Raw genomic sequence first — 15757 nt, forward strand, 5'->3', positions numbered from 1 at the left:
AGTGCTGTGGCAGCTGCCCAAGTGTTTCCTAGCACTTGCTTCTTCCTTAGCTAAGAACAAATCCTGGTTATCTTTTACCACGCTGAAGCTTCGGAAGAGTCTCAGAATTACCACTTTTGTATCTGCAAGGAACACCCATTTGGAAACAGCCACCTCCATTGTAGTTTGGCTTGGAATCTCCCAAGTGTTTTGTGATTGGCTGTACCCCCATGGTAGCCATTTTGTGTTTGGCTATGCCACCCATTGCAGCCATTTTATGGTAGTGCTCTCACAAAACTCCAGTAGTACCCAAAAGCTCAATAAGGTTGGGGAAACACTCTCCGTGGCTTATGGTATAGGCTCTTACATACTTTGATAACAGTGCTTTTGAGAAGCATTTGTCTGTTTAAGGTTTTTAAAAAATCCACAGGTTCAATTTAGTGTTGCTGTTAAATGTTGACTTAGGTACAAGGATCTTGAAGATGATGTAATGGAGGCACAGGGTTGCCTCTTACAAGTGATGTTTCGAGAGTGAACTCCCTCCTGTAACTAGCCAGTAGGATGCAACCTGGGATTAAGTGTTTGCCCTCCCTCCCAGCTTCTCCCCAACGCAGGCCTGGGGCCGTATGCAAGAAGTGAGGGAGTTGACACATCCACAGGATTGCCAACTCTGGAGTGAGAAATTCCTGGAGATTTGGGGGTGGAGTCTGAGGAGGGTGCAGTTTGGGGAGGTTCTTATAATGCTGTAGAGTCCACTCTCAAAATCAACCATTTTATCCAGGAGGAAATGGAGTTAGTTCCCATTCTGGAGATAGCTGATCTCCGACGGCAACCCTTTGAGTCCCTTCCATGAAAAACGATTTAAACTAGTCCTGGGCACATCTTTTGATGCCCACTTATGTTTCTAAGCACGTCAACAGGATGGCATAGTCTACTGTGTCAAAGGCTGCAGACTGATCCAGGAGGAGCAATAAGGAGGCGTGGCCTTTGTCTATATTCAGATGGAGATCATCCACTAATGCTACTAGTGCTGTCTCTGTCCCATGCCCTGGTCTGAATCCAGACTGGAAAGGGTCTAGAGTGCTAGAGTTTTCCAAGAAGATCTGGAGTTGGTCAGCTACTGCTCTCTCAATCACTTTGCCCAGAAAGGGCAGGTTAGAGACTGGGCGATAATTGGCCACATCAGTTTTGTCTAGGGATAGTTTTTAAATTAGCGGATGAACAACTGCCTGTTTGAGCGGCCAGGGGAAGGTGCCCTGAGTTAGCGATTGATATACAGTAGATCTCAGTGGTTCACTTATGTGATCTTTACTTGATTTTAACAACCAAGAAGGGCAAGGATCAAGCACACAAGTAGTGTGCTTTCATAGATGCCAGGATCCTGTTTAGGTCTGTTACTGTAATTGGTTCAAAGCAGTCTAAATGTAGGCCAGATGGTGTATTAAGCATTTCTCCTATCTCGTTTGCATTGCATCAAGCATCTAGATCAGAGCGTTTATAAATTTACATTTATAAATGTAGCATGATGCTAAGTTGAAGATTATTTCATGAAACTGCTTTGGGGCTGTTAAGATTCTCTCTTGGCTGTATGAGACCTAATAAAATAAAACTTAGCAATTTTCCCCCCCTCTAGACTGGCCTGTATTCAATGAAGTGGATAATTTGGTTCACAAAGATCAGGAGGGCCTTGACAACCAAAGGGTAAGTGTTTCTTTGAAGGCCGTGCGAGCAAAAGCAGCCCAGTCCCTAGAAAGTGGAGGGTGGAGAGATCCAATTTTAAAACAAAAGAGGTAGCTAGGGGAGTAGTGCAGAATCCTCCCCGCAGCCCTTCTCTTCAAGTGCTTTTCTCACGGGTGCAGCTGTGCCCGGGACTTCTGCCATCTCTTTTTTTCCAAGCTGTCTTCCAAGGGGACAGAGCCTTGATCCAGTACAATGGTGTGTCCCAAATACAAAAACAATTCATGGCTTGTCACTATGGCTCGTATCCTACACATCTGTCGGCTGAGGCACTTCACTTCAGTGGAAGAAGTCTTCCCCTGAAACAAGCCGCCTTTCAGCCAAGATCAGCCCCTGAGAGCGGCTTGCAGAAATCTCGGTCTAACACAAGTGACAGTTAAAAGTTCAATCCAAATTGTTTCACCAAGAAAGGATTAATTTCTCACCTGAGTTGGAGCCATGCACAATTGGGATTTGTCTGGTTGCTTCCTTTCTCCCCTCTGAGAGCCAAACTACAGGGGATGCCGGACATGTGTTCTTCACATGTTGCATCCTGCAAGGTTCCCTGGGTAGTGTAGTCTGATAAAGAACAGCTGCTTGATGCGATTCTCTGCCAGGGAAAGAGCGATGGGAGGGATTCTGTCTCTCTCTCTTTCAAAAAGCCACGGCTTGGATTTTCCTCTGGGAGCTTGGGGGGGGGGGGATGTAACAGGAGGCAGGAAATTCAGGGTGGCTTTTTGCAAGAGAGAGAATTCCCACACACACACTTCTCTCTGGTGTAGAATTGCATCACGGATTCTCTCTCAAGGCTATCTAGATGCATGATCTCCATAAAACAGTTCTCCATAAAATAGGGTTGTGTAGCTTCTTTGCTTATTGAGAGACAAAATAAAACAGTGTTCTTGAATCCTTATTTGTTCTCTTTTTTTCTATAGGACTCTGAAAATGGAGGTGACAGCGGATACCCCAGTGAAAAGAGAAGTGATCTGGAAGACATGGATCACAGAGAAAAGGTAATTCATTTTCTTTCAGGTTTAATTAATTAAAGGCTGTGGCTCAGTGCTAGAGCATCTGCTTGGCATGCAGGCAGTCCTGCAGGTTCAATCCCCAGTATCTCTGATTAACAAGATCAGGGAGTAGGCGCAGTGAAAGAACTCATCCTGAAACCTTGGAGAGCCACTGCCTGTTGTCGTAGACGATGCTAACTTTAATAGAGTCAACGAGCCCCTCAAGTTCTCCCATCTACAAAGAAAGGAACCCTTGAGCAAGTTACACCTCTTCCTCCCCTTCTTCCTCATCCTGCTAGAGACAGCCCCTGCAATCCTATCCCTGCCTGCTCTGCAGATGCGTTTTATTAAAGTGATCCTTTCAAACATCATGCCAAATTGAAAAGTCTTGAATCTCAGCAAGGTGTGGGAGGGGGAAAAGGCAGGGGGAGGAGCCGGTGAGCCTGAGGACACTTGGGACAAGCAGATCACGGTCTGTTCTGTTGTTTTTTTTTCTTTTTTTTATATTATAACAATATCTAACATACAAAACTACAATAACAGTAACTACAAAAGACTACAATAGCACAAGGGAAGGAAAAGAAGGGAGAAAAAAGAGAAGGGGAAGGGGGGGTGGGAAAAAAGGGAAGGTAGCCTACAAACACTAAACGCTACACTTCAATGCTTTCCCTTCATACTACCATAATAAGAAAATAGCTTAATAAAGTAGTGACGGAGTGGTTGATCATACAAATTACAAATTACAGTTCAAGTTAAATCTTTTTCCCTCCCCTGGGCCTCGGACGCAGTTCTCTCTGAGCAGCTACCGCCGCAGCGCTCGTTGCCTCCCCCCTCCCTTCAGACTTCAGATCCTCTTCTTTTTGCTTGGTGTCTGGTCCAAATTCTGGATTTTTTTCCACAAAATCCCTTAGCTGATCTTCTGAATTAATCTTGTAAGCTTGATCTTTATAACTAAACCCGATTCCTTCCGGGAGTAGCCATTTGTACTTTATGTCACATTCCCTCAAAACAGCTGCCAACTTCTTGTACTTAAATCTTCTCTTCCGAACTAAAAATGGAACGTCCTTCAATATCTTAACTTTATTTCCCAGAAAGTCCAACTCCACATTGTAAGAATTATATAGGATACTGTCCCGGACCCTCCTAGATGAAAACTCAATAACAATCTCACGAGGCAGCTGCCGCTTCATTGCATATTTTGAAGATGCCCGACGGACTCCCAAAATGGCGCTTTTCACTTCTTCTTTAGTTGCCCTCGCAGGTGTCGTTAAAAGTTCCGAGGCGAGATCCCACAAATCCTCGTTTTCCTCCTCTTTAACGTTCTGGAGACGCAAAATGGTCTGTGTTCGCTCCACTTGCAGTCCGATCAGCTGGTTTTCCACCAGCTTCAGCTCCCTGTTCGTTGCTCTCATAAGTGACGCACTTTCCCGGGCAGACTTCTCTGCCCCCCCCCCCCCCGTTGCTCCTTTAATGGCTTTCACATCGCTTTCGGTCTGTTCTGTTGTCTGAATGCAGTTTATTTGACCCTGCCTACAAACCATTTCTCTAATCTAACCCCCACCCTGTGTGGCTTTTAGTTCTGGTGGGGGGTAAAGACAGACACAGTTGTTGTACCTCTTTTTCCCCAGCCAGGGCTAAAAGGAGCCAGGGAGGGTGATGTTTGATCAGGGAAAAGATGTATGGGTGTGTAGATGAATGAACACATCCTCTTTCCCCAGTGCTGTGTCCCCATTCCCACTCCTGTCTTCTTTTTATGGTCAAAAACCTTGTGAGGAGTTCAAGTCATGGGATTCCAATGTTCTGTATAGTTTGGTCTCTAGTCTTTTTTTTTAAGCTCAAGTATTTTAAGTATTTATTATTGCTAAGGGAATGTATCATCCCATGACTTAGTTAAATGTTTTGCAAGGTACGTATTGAGAAGGCTGTAAGGAACATTCTCTTAATTGCTGCCTGTTAGGGGACAACCCCCCCCCCCCCAAATTTAATTTAAAAATTCCCTAAGATGGTCCTTTTTTGCTGTCAAGTCACAGCCACAATTGAGTTTTCAAGGATCTTCTGGTTTACTACTGCCTGTCTCTGTGTGGTGATCTCCTATCCAAGGATTAGTAAGGACTGACGCTGCTTAGCTTCCAAGATCAGGCTAGCCTGGGCTATCTAGGCGGAGATGCTTTACCATGCCTGCCTGTGCATCGCAACCTCTAACTTCCTTGGTGGTCTCCCATCCATGTATTAACCGGAGCCGACCCTGCTTAGCTGCTGAGATCTAACAAGATTGGGCTATGCTGTGCCGCCTTCCCACGCTCCTTTTAAGACTTCCTTGTTGGTGTCCCATCCAAGTACTGACCAGGGCTGAGTGACCGTGTGGGTGTTCTACAAACATGGGCTAAACTATACATTTTTAAAATCTGTAATGCAGGGCCATTCCAACCTCAACCGACGGCATGAATCCGACGAGGATAGCTTGGGAAGTTCCGCAAGGGTAAGTAAAAGCCGATGTCTCAGCAGACAACTAACTTGCTCTCATTTATATGCGTACTGCTAGTTTGGTTTGCTTACCCTGCTAGCACCCTTATGAAAGCAGTTAATTTTCCCCCTTTGAGATGCTGAACTGTGTTTCATTTTAACTCTCATACTTTCTTTTTCACTTTTCAATCTTTCCCCCCTCCAATTAGAGAAATGCTGTTGTAAATGAATTCTCTGTGACCACTAAACCCAGTCCCCGGAGCACACTGGTGATTCTGCATGACTTCATCATTTGCATGGAGTTCTTGGCCTTTTATGTTGCTAAAGTTGGCTTTCATTCGATCCTGCTTCTGCCATGCCATGCACGTGGTTGGGGAGATTTGTCTCCAAAAGATGGCCGCTCTTAAGAAGTCCCTGAAGCTTCTCATTAGCGCTGCTTTTCTGAAACAAAAGATGTTAATTTCTACATTTTTTTTACTGTAACCTCTCATAGGCATTCATTCCGTGAATTTTTAACAGTTAATTTTTTTTAAAAGGTGCAGCTTCTAAACTAGTACAAAGGTGAACTTACTGACCTTCAAAAGTGTTTGTTAGTGCAATTAATGAGCTTTGTACTGGCAGAGCAATTTGGGAATCGTAGCAAAACAAACCCCTTTTATGATAATGCAGATCCGTTTTTTTCCATAGCCGCTTGTAAACAACTTAAAGGCTTTGGCAAGTCCAAATAAGAGCCTGCAAAAAGACAACTCCAGTCCAACCACGTCCTGGGAGGGTTGGGTGAGGGAAGAACCTGGAATAAAGTGGATTGCCAGATCGTGGTTTGAGTCTAACAGTAGAATCCTAAACAGAATTGCGCCTTTCCAAAGCCATTGACTGCAATGCCCTCAGAATGGTGTAGCTCTGCTTAGGATCACACTGTGAGGTCTGCAAAGAGGGAGCTTGTCTTTGTTGAGTCTGCCTTTGCCTTGTACCTGCAGTGTCTGGAAGAGTTTTTCTGACCCTCCAGTATTGTTAAGCTCCAGTCTGTAATGACTTAAGCACATAACTGCATTGGAACGGCCCCGTCTTCCATGCTTTGGTGGATCCAAGTCTGGAAAGGGGTGGTCTAGCTTTATCTGCTTTAATTTTTTTGGCTGTTAAATGAAGGCGACTAGTTCAAGGACATAAGTCCTGCGCTTGAAAGGGCTAAACTGAGTTTGAAACACTCGGAGGAGACCCATGGAGCTTTAGCAAGTCTGTTGTATCACAGGCCCGATTTCAGAGCCAAGTACATAGGAAATTAGAGATCTGATCCCCCCATTGTAATTTGACCTCAAAAAGTAGTTGAAGGACCCCATTAGGGATCAGGTCTTCCTCCACCTCCATGTGCAGTTTCTCCAATCAGAACTGTCCCCTCCCCCCCTCCAAGAGCTGCTTTTAGTCTTCAGCGGGAAAATGCCCATATTGTGTTTGTCTTGCTTTCTTTACAGTTGAAGTTTCTGGAGCGCCCACATGGCTGCTTTTTGAGTCTAAATTAAATTTAGGATGGGGGTTGATCAGAGATCCCCAGGACAATTGGAAATCTGAGTCCAGTACAGCACTAAGCCAAGAGTACGGGAAGCCACCATGCATCTTTGCTCCAAGGTGGCGGGAAATTATGGCCGTGAAAGGAGAGTTGGAAGATTCGAGCCCTGTGCTTATCAGCATGCTTTTCACTTTGAAAAGCACTTTGCAGAAATGCATAAGAAAAGTTTGCTGAGCTAGCGATAGCCTGTCCAGATTCTCTCCCTCCTGGGCGGTCACGTCTGTTGACAGGATGACACACTCTGTTTCCATGGTTAGGCCATGATGCCTTTGCCCTGATTTTAGGTCAGCGTGGAGAAATGGAATCTCTACAATGCCGCGCGAGTTCACGTTCACAGACCTTCCTGTGTTGCCGTGGAAGTTCAAAGACTCAACGCCCTGGAGCTGGAGAAGAAAATCGGGAAGTCCATCCTTGGAAAGGTTTGAGTGCCGCAGTTTCTTGCACCTGTGCTAGGGATTCTCTGATGGCCCACCCTGCCAAAAGAAAGCAAGTTCCAACTAAATGGACCACCTATTGAAATAAACTGGATAGGCCCAGTCCTAGGGAAAGAAAAGGAGTACCCTTATCTACCTAGGCACGACCCAGACGAATTACTCCAACCTTTGGGAAGCAATGTTGACTTAAGGGAATGGGTATACAAAGAGGATGCCCTAATTGACAATTTTTTAATCAGTAAAACAAAATTTGCCCCGTGGTTATAAAACCATCAAAAAAGACCACGTTATCTGACTGATATCACAGTCTATAAGCTTAGGGTAGCGTTTACGCCATTACACTTCCAGTCTGTGCCAACTGAGATGCTACTCGGGCGATTCCAAAAAAAACCCATCGATCAGCGGATATGTATCTGTGGAACCTCAACTGAGGACTTACCACACTATGTTTTAAAGTGTCCCTTATACCAGGAACCAAGGGGAAAATTTCTCACGAATATTTTATCTAGTCTCCATCTTCTGACTTTGATAAATTAAATTTTATTCTTTCAGATACAGACCCTTTTATTTCGAATAGGATGGCCCTCTATGCCCTGGCTGCTAGGAAAATAAGGGCAAATGTGGTAGCCAGAACACCTGACATAGATTAGAAACCGTTTGGTTTTAATGTTGTTTAATGTTTACATTTTAGGCAAAATGCATTTTATAGTAATTTTATTTATATGTATGTAACTATATCTGTATTCTTGTATTTTTTGTTCTGTTTTTAATGAATGTTTTTAGATAGTGAAGGCCTATGGCCATATACAATAAATTTGCAATACAATACAATACAATACCTAGGCACGAGTAAACTCTCCATCATTGTATCTCATCTTTGAGTTACTTCCTGTTTCACTTCCTGTGTTGGGAAGCACTAAGCACTGTGTTGGGTACCAGCACCAGCACTAAGGAAAGTACCATCAAAACACACCTCCAGTTTGGAAACCAGGCACGCTGATCTGATCTCACACAACAGAGCTTAAGCCAATGTCTTTCTTCAGCTGAGGATGTCTGTGGGACTGAAAGAGGATGTGATGTTTGTAGGGTGTCCTGGGAAACAAGTCCTCCTCCTAGGGATCCATCTAGTGTTTATGGTGGGACATCACTGTGCCCAAGATAGCTGCCTCACAGACATAATTCACTTCACTGTGAAGGTATTATTTCCTAGAAGGTATTGTTTCCTAGAATCTTTCCCTTCTCCAGAGGGCGATGCGCTTTTTTTCCCTCAGCCCTTCAAGGTGTGCATACAGACATAGGGGAAAACAGGAGCTTGTGCTTTTTTGGTTTTGTCCTCCCAGGGTGGGGCTGTGGCTCAGTGTTAGAGCATCTGCTTTGCATGCAGAAAATCCCCTGCTCAATCCTTGCCAGTTCTTGTTAAAAGGACCAGGTGATGGGAAAGTCCCCCTGAGACGCCCCTGCAAAAGCAGCGTAAACAATACTGACCTTGGCCAGGAAGGTAATTTGTGATGTCACAGGACCCCATCTGCTTCCTGGACAGAATGCAGTCCCAATTATTGGTGGTGGAGAGTGCCCTCAAGTCATAGCTGACTTCTGGGGACCCCCGGCGGGGTTTTCATGGCAAGAGACTAACAAAGGTGGTTTGCCATTGCCTGCCTCTTCATTGGAGGTCTCCCATACAATTACTAACCAAGCCTGGCCCTGCTTAGCTTCTGAGATCTGACGAGATCAGGCTCACCTGGGCTATCGAGGTCAGGGTCTCCCAATTATTAGGGGGGTATTATGCATATAGCAGCAGGGTAGGGAATGTGCTCTGCAGATTAGAGTTTTTCAAATACCTCTGTACCTATCAGTTTCCTTGGGGAATTCACTCTTTGTGAATTTATTAAAAAGTGTGGCCTGTTCCCCAAGTAACAAGTATTAAGCACACTAGTGTTCTGAGGTTTGTTCAATAGATTACACTTGACTGTAAAGATAAAGCACTGATTTGGAATCTTGTTCTATGAGGTAGTGAGGAAAAATGCTTGTATTAAAATAGTGCTGTAAATCCATCCCCACCACCAGCATTGTTATTGGAGACACAACCAGTAAATTATTTTTTTAAGGCTGATTCAATATATAGTTTTTAAAGTGTTTAGTGGAAGACAGGCACTTTCTGACTGTCAGGACGGGCTTCATTTAATCCCTTTGGTTATGATTTCTCTCGCTGTCCCTGCAGGTTCATTTGGCCATGGTTCGCTACCACGAGGCTGGCCGTTTCTGTGAGAAAGACCAGGAATGGGATCAAGAAACTGCCGTTTTCCATCTGGAACATGCAGCGGATTGCGGAGAACTGGAAGCCATCGTAGGGTTAGGCCTCATGTATTCTCAGCTGCCGCATCACATTCTTTCTGAGGTCACTTTAGAGGTAAATAGGGTCTGTTACCTGTCTCAGTTTACACTTTTTATTGGCCTTTCCTTCAGTGGATTCACAGTTATGCATTCATAGCCCTTCCTTCCGCTATTTTATCCTCATATCCTCCCTATGAGGTAAATTAGGCTGAGAGGGAGAGAAAGTGGACTTCTATGAGCTTCCTAGCTAAGGGGGGATATGAACGCAAGTCCCCCAGGTCCAATCCAGACTCTGCCTCACAAAGTGTCGTGACTGTCATAGTGCTAAATGGAGACTAAGGGTGAATGTACGTAATTCCATTCTCAATTTTTGGCATTTGTATTTTCTTGTGAGATCAAGAGTATCAGACTAAGAGCCTCTTCACACATTTCCCCCTTTTTGATGTACACCCAAAAACACGAGGTGTGAACATTATGTGTATGCAAATGCCTGTATTGTATAGCTAGCCAATTAGGAGTCTATGTCTCAGAGGCAGACCTTAAGTTTACTTTGCGTAATGTGTGATTATTCCTGTCTCTTATACTGGGAATGGCGTGTCAAAGGCAACATGGCGTGTCAAAGGCAACCTGTGGCAACATTATTCCTCTAGTTGTAGATTCAATTTCTAATATACCTCATGGGGTCTACAAATGTTGTTGCTGGGTTGCTATTGCCCACCATTAATCTCTTCTAGCTGACCTCCTACCCAGTCTGAGGACAACAGGCAAGACCCCTATTTTGGATTTTCCATGGCATATGCAGAGGACTTGGGAGAGGTTGTTTAGACTTGGAGGATGCGGGGTTAGAAGCTGACGCTCCCCTGCATATACCAGAGGACCTGGGCACAGTGAGGTTGAAAGCAACCTCAAAATATCTCTCCCTTTCTATTCTTGAACTGAAATTGCCCTTTCTTATCCAGCATTTACACAATCTCGAAAGAGAAATTAAAATCCCAGGCAGAAATAGGAAGGAATGATGGTGTTTTATGATGTCCTGTGTAGCTTTGTCCCCACATGGTTTTGTTTTTATAGGACAACCAAGAAAACAGATCCAAAGGCTTTGATTATTTACGCAGAGCAGCAGAGGCAGGAGATCGTCCTTCTATGATCCTTGTAGCGAGAGCATATGACACAGGCATGAACCTTGCTCCGGATAGGTATGGCAAGCTCAGGATCCCTGACTGGCTATCCCTTTGTTAGGCTAAAAGATGGCTTATGGCCCAGGACAATCTGTGGGTATTCTAACTGATGGAGAGGGTGGAAACTTTCTAGTTCAAGGGAGGGGGACAAAGAGGAACAGCCCCAAGTGGTTTGAACAGATAGAGAGATGGAAGAGTTTTCTAAGTGGAGTTAGCTGAAAACCAGTGGCGGCCTTAGAAGGGCTAACTGACTCACTGTCTCATAATATGAGGCAGGTTGTGATTTCTGCTTCTAGGAGCAGGTGTGTTTTCAGTAGAGAAAATATGACAAAGGTATGCTAAAAGGAGGGTGAGAAGGTGACATGGTATAGCCCAATCTTGTCAGATCTTGGAAGTTAAGCAGGGTCACCCTCTGTCAGTACTTGAAAGGGAGACTGCCAAGGAAGACTTGGGTTGCTCTGGAGAGGAAGTCGATGGCGAACCACTTTTGCTTCTGACATTCTATGATAACCCCTTGCCTGAGTCATTATCAGTAGATTGCAACTTGATGGCACACATGCACATATCCTAAAAGGAAAATAAACCCCGCAGACCCGTGGAGCTTGCTGCAACTATGGGAAGTGGGACTTACATAACAATATTCACAAAAGATAGTTTACTTTACGTTACACTTTAAATATTTTTTAAAAAATTTGTGGTTAAATGATGACAGCTCATTAGTGGAGCCCAGTCTGTGGACCATTAGACAGCTAAAGAGTTTCCTCAGCCAGATGTTCCTTTTAATGCAATCCATGAAAAAGAGATGTAGTTTAGCGAGGCCTGGAAATATTAACATCTTCTTACAGACATTGCCGAATTGCACTTGAAATTTTGTAGTGTGTAACACTGAGATGTGAAGCTCCAGAAAAATGTTTTTTTGGCTAATAATTGAGTTGTTTTTTTCCCCCACCTCTCCTTTTCTTTTTTTTAATTACCCAGAGACCGAGACTGGAAGGAAGCCTTGTACTGGTACGACGCAGCATTGAACATGACGGACTATGATGAGGGAGGGGAATACGATGGAACGCAAGATGAACCCCGGTACCTGCTGCTGGCAAGGGAAGCGGAGATGTTAGCAATGGGAGGCTTTCATCTAGAGAAAGACCCGCAGAGATCAGGTACTGCTCTTGTTTATGACCATTCATAAAGAAGGACTTCAGAATTCCCAGTTGCAGAGAAGTTTAGAATTCTGGTTGGTTGGCCAGTGTGAGAGTCAAAATACTGCTTTTTCAGAAGTATGTATGTGTGAATGAATGTATATCTGAATCTCTGTTTATATTTTGTGTGTAACAATCAGTTGAGGGGGGGTCTGTTTGGGGTAAAGGGTGAAGATATGTAATTCAACAAACCAGCCCTCTCATTCAGCCCTAAACTGTTTTCTGGTTGTTAATCCCTGAAAGATAGAAGCAGGGGTTGAAGTTTCCCATGGCCTGTTCTTGCTCCCTAAATGTCAGTGATGAAGGAAAGCTCTCTATACATGTTCAGGTTCTTCTTCTTTTAATTAACAGAATCCTTGTGGTTTTTTTAATACGGTTTTTATACGTCGAAACTACATTTTTGTGAGCAAAAGTTTTTGGTACAAAAATGGTATTTGGGGGCAGGAGTGGCCTGTAAGGAGTGTAAGGAGTGGCCGGGCCTGTAAGACAGAGCTATTACGCCAGGCATATGGCTAACGCCGGGCAGTGCCCGCCCCCCCCCCCGTGAAGGGGGGGTTAAACCATCACCCCTATGCAAACACAGAGGCATGTATGAACCACTATGCAGCATGAATTGTTATATTTAATGTTTTTAAATGTTTTTAAATGTATTATTTAATGTTTTTAAATGTTTTTAAACATGTTTGTATTTGTTATCCGCCCTGAGCCTGCGAAAGCGGGGAGGGCGGAATATAAATATAATAAATTTAATTAATTAATTAATTAATTTAATTTAATTAAATTAATTAAATTAAATTAAATGTTTCCCCAAACATTGTACTTCCGCTCTTTCACACCCTTCCACTGCTTTTCTTGGCAGCTGCCCTGGTGCTGCCTGAGCCATCCAATCAGGGATCACATAACCACCATGATGATGTGACAGTGTCACAATGCCAGATCAGAATGAGAGCAATACTTCCTGCTCTTGCAGTAAATGAGCAAACGTTTTTGCCCTTTTCCACCATGTCAGGAGAAACCCCCCTGACTCCCAAGGGGAGCAGAGCTCAGCCATTGGGAGGCCAGCTGGTCACCCCACTAGGTGGCAGTGTTCCAGCCATGGTGGGAACTCCATTTCCTCCATTTTGTTTTGCTGCTCGGCAAGAAGATTCTTTTCCCCTGCTCTTCATGTGGTTCTCTGTCCTGTTTTCCCAGGTGAACTGTACACAGAAGCCGCCGAAAACGCTATGCAAGCTATGAAAGGCAGATTGGCCAACCAGTACTATCAGAAAGCCGAGGAAGCCTGGGCGATGATGGAAGAGTGAAACTTGAATACGCTGCTGCTTTTCTTATAGATATTCAGCACAGAGACATTTTTCTACAAGACTCTTGCTTTGTTTGGGGAGTTGGGGGAAGGAAAAGGGGAAAGCTGAAAACAAGATGTATTTTTATGTGTTTTAGCTGATCTTGTGGGGTTTTTATATGATTTTTTTCTAACTTTTATTCCAAATGGAAAGAAAACTAGAAGCGGTAAAAATGACTGATATTTCAAAGCTGCATTACTGATCACCGCTGATATTTTATAAAAACTGCCCAGCCCAAGACACCCTGGTTTACTGGAAAACTGCAAAGTTGATATCGGTTTTGATGACGCTCTTTATATGATGCCCAAAAGAAGATAATTTTCTGTATGCGTCTCACTTCCATCTTGATTCCCCCCCCCCCCCTGCATGGTTGGACCTCTAATTTTAAAATAAACTAGTGTCTCAGGTTGAGATTGGATCCTTGGGTGCAGGACCCAGGTCTTCAGAGAAAGACAGCTGTCCGTTCCAGCAACTCTGATCCTGTCAGCAGGGGAAGGAGGAACAACCTACAAAAGGAGACCCACCTGCTTCCGACTCCAGAAGAATCAGCCACCGAATGACAACACACCTAGGCAGGGCTTCCTTCATTTCATCATTTCTGCTGCCTAGGAGCAGGCAGGATCGAGGGGCATCCTGACATTAGGCCTTGTGGGCTTGTGACCTCCTGAACTCTTACAATCACTTTACACATTAACCTTATGATCCCATATGCGTATCCCTGCACATCTCTCTGTAATGTTGCATAATATCTGAAGAAATGTTATCTTTCTGTGCCCATCCAGCAGGGAAAGACTGTTAAGCTCTCGTCAAGATGGGGCATTTCTACCACAGAGTCGAACCTGCACCCAGAAACTGGCTGAGGGAGGTTTTTGTTTAGTCAGTCAGAACTGCCTGCTTTCATTTTCTAGAGAGGAGGAGGAGGGCAAAGAATTTGTTTAGATTTTTTGTCACAGTGTTCTGTTTTTGGCATGAAATTTGCTCAGTGAGCTTCGATGGCAGTTCAGATTTGCTCATTTGTGTGCCCTGTGAACACAACTAGCAGGCTTTGGCCCAGGCATGGGATGATGTTGGCATACTATAAATGCCGATGAACGGCCCAAGTCGTTCTGGTAATGTACATTTTCAAACGGGGCGCTATATGTGGAGTGCAGCAAAAAAAAAACCCCCTGGAGCTGCAATATAGTTTGTTTCTATTGTAGATCTTTTGCCTCGGGACCAGGAGTATCCAAAAATCTGATGAAGTCTCTTGAGCCCCAGATCTTGAGCATTTAGCATCGGGAATGGTCCTTGCACTAGCAGAATAGATCTGTGGATCTAACCCTGCACTAGCAGAATAGATCTGTGGATCTAACCCATGGAATTTCCCTTTGTCTCCTCTGCCTAAATGGACTTTCTCTAAATATTGCAATGTAAACACTCTGTCTTAGCTGTTTGCCAGGTAACAGCCATCCTTGATTTCTTTGTGAATGACTTGTGTTTACAAAACTATGCACAATTTATTTCATTGAATTTCTGTATTTTTTTAATGTGTGTTTGTAATGGATAAACTTTTGGTAACGGTCTTGCTGTATTACTAAAGTTGTCATGATTTTTTTTTTCAACTAAGGAATTAACCTTGCAAAATACATAATGGAAACACTTGATAGCTTTCATAAGAGGTTGGCAGTTAGCTTAATAAGGCATGCAGGACAGGTGATGTAATTTAGCATGCAGAATATGCAAATCTTGTTTTCCCCCACTTATTATGTCAGATCCTCCAGTTTGTGTTTCTTTACTAACTACAGTATTTTTGCCACGGTGCAGAAAATAATGCTGAATTCTTTCGCTGTACCTTTTAACCTTTCAAATTGTTATATTTTCAATATTTTCTAGTTTTGGACTGATACGTGCATTAATATCTGCAACACCTCATAGGCAAGTCTGAATGACCTGACCCATATCAAACCCCAGAAACCTCACTTCCGTGCCGTGTTCGTCATTCCCTTGACTGTGTTTTTTTTAACTGAGTCAGTTCATATGTTCAACTGTTAAGTCCTGAAAGGATGAAAAAATTGGTGATATCCTTGCATGTGCGAACAGGCTTTATATAGTCCACACTGTGTTTTTATAAGCTTCATTCAGTGGAAACTCATGAGGACTTTACATTGGAGTGGAATCCCTGGAATATTTCTCTGCAGCCATGTCTGATTCTCCGTTGGAAGCTTATACAATAAAACAAGTTAGTTGTTTGGCTTTAATTACCCAACCCAGTGTCAAAGAAAATAGATCGTTACCTCCGTAATGAAAGCACTTTTTTTGAAGGAGACGTGGTGGTCTATGGTTTGAAATGTGTAAGGATTCCTTTTCTAGTTTGCTAGTAAATAAAAAAAAGTTTTGCAATGAAAGGAACCGTTTCTCTTATTGGTGGAAGTCTGGTGGGCCAGAATACCTGGATCCCTAACTTTATGTACACACACACACACAGGCATGAAGCTGCCCTATATTGAGTCAGGCCACTGACTCCAGGTCTGTTTTGTTTACTCTGTGGGGCAGAGACTCAGAGTCTTGGG

General features: G+C 43.8%; 1 protein-coding gene across 13 annotated transcripts in view; it reads left to right on the forward strand.

The window, feature by feature from the left end:
* EEF2K (eukaryotic elongation factor 2 kinase) overlaps positions 1-15592 on the forward strand; it is a 37746-nt gene extending 22154 nt beyond the window's left edge. For 11 of the 13 annotated variants that reach the window (XM_054992539.1, XM_054992543.1, XM_054992547.1 and 8 more), the window contains 9 exons: positions 1613-1680; positions 2631-2708; positions 5119-5181; positions 5375-5434; positions 7014-7148; positions 9382-9570; positions 10566-10690; positions 11651-11829; positions 13060-15592. In XM_054992539.1, the coding sequence (XP_054848514.1) occupies positions 1613-1680; positions 2631-2708; positions 5119-5181; positions 5375-5434; positions 7014-7148; positions 9382-9570; positions 10566-10690; positions 11651-11829; positions 13060-13169 (1007 nt within the window). In that variant the 3' untranslated portion in view covers positions 13170-15592. The remainder of the gene's footprint in view (positions 1-1612; positions 1681-2630; positions 2709-5118; positions 5182-5374; positions 5435-7013; positions 7149-9381; positions 9571-10565; positions 10691-11650; positions 11830-13059) is intronic. The other 2 variants (XM_054992549.1, XM_054992551.1) reach the window with 1 other exon arrangement.
* Positions 15593-15757: the final 165 nt, after the last annotated feature.

This window comes from Eublepharis macularius, chromosome 12, assembly GCF_028583425.1.
Source record: "Eublepharis macularius isolate TG4126 chromosome 12, MPM_Emac_v1.0, whole genome shotgun sequence".
Lineage (NCBI taxonomy): Eukaryota > Metazoa > Chordata > Lepidosauria > Squamata > Eublepharidae > Eublepharis > Eublepharis macularius.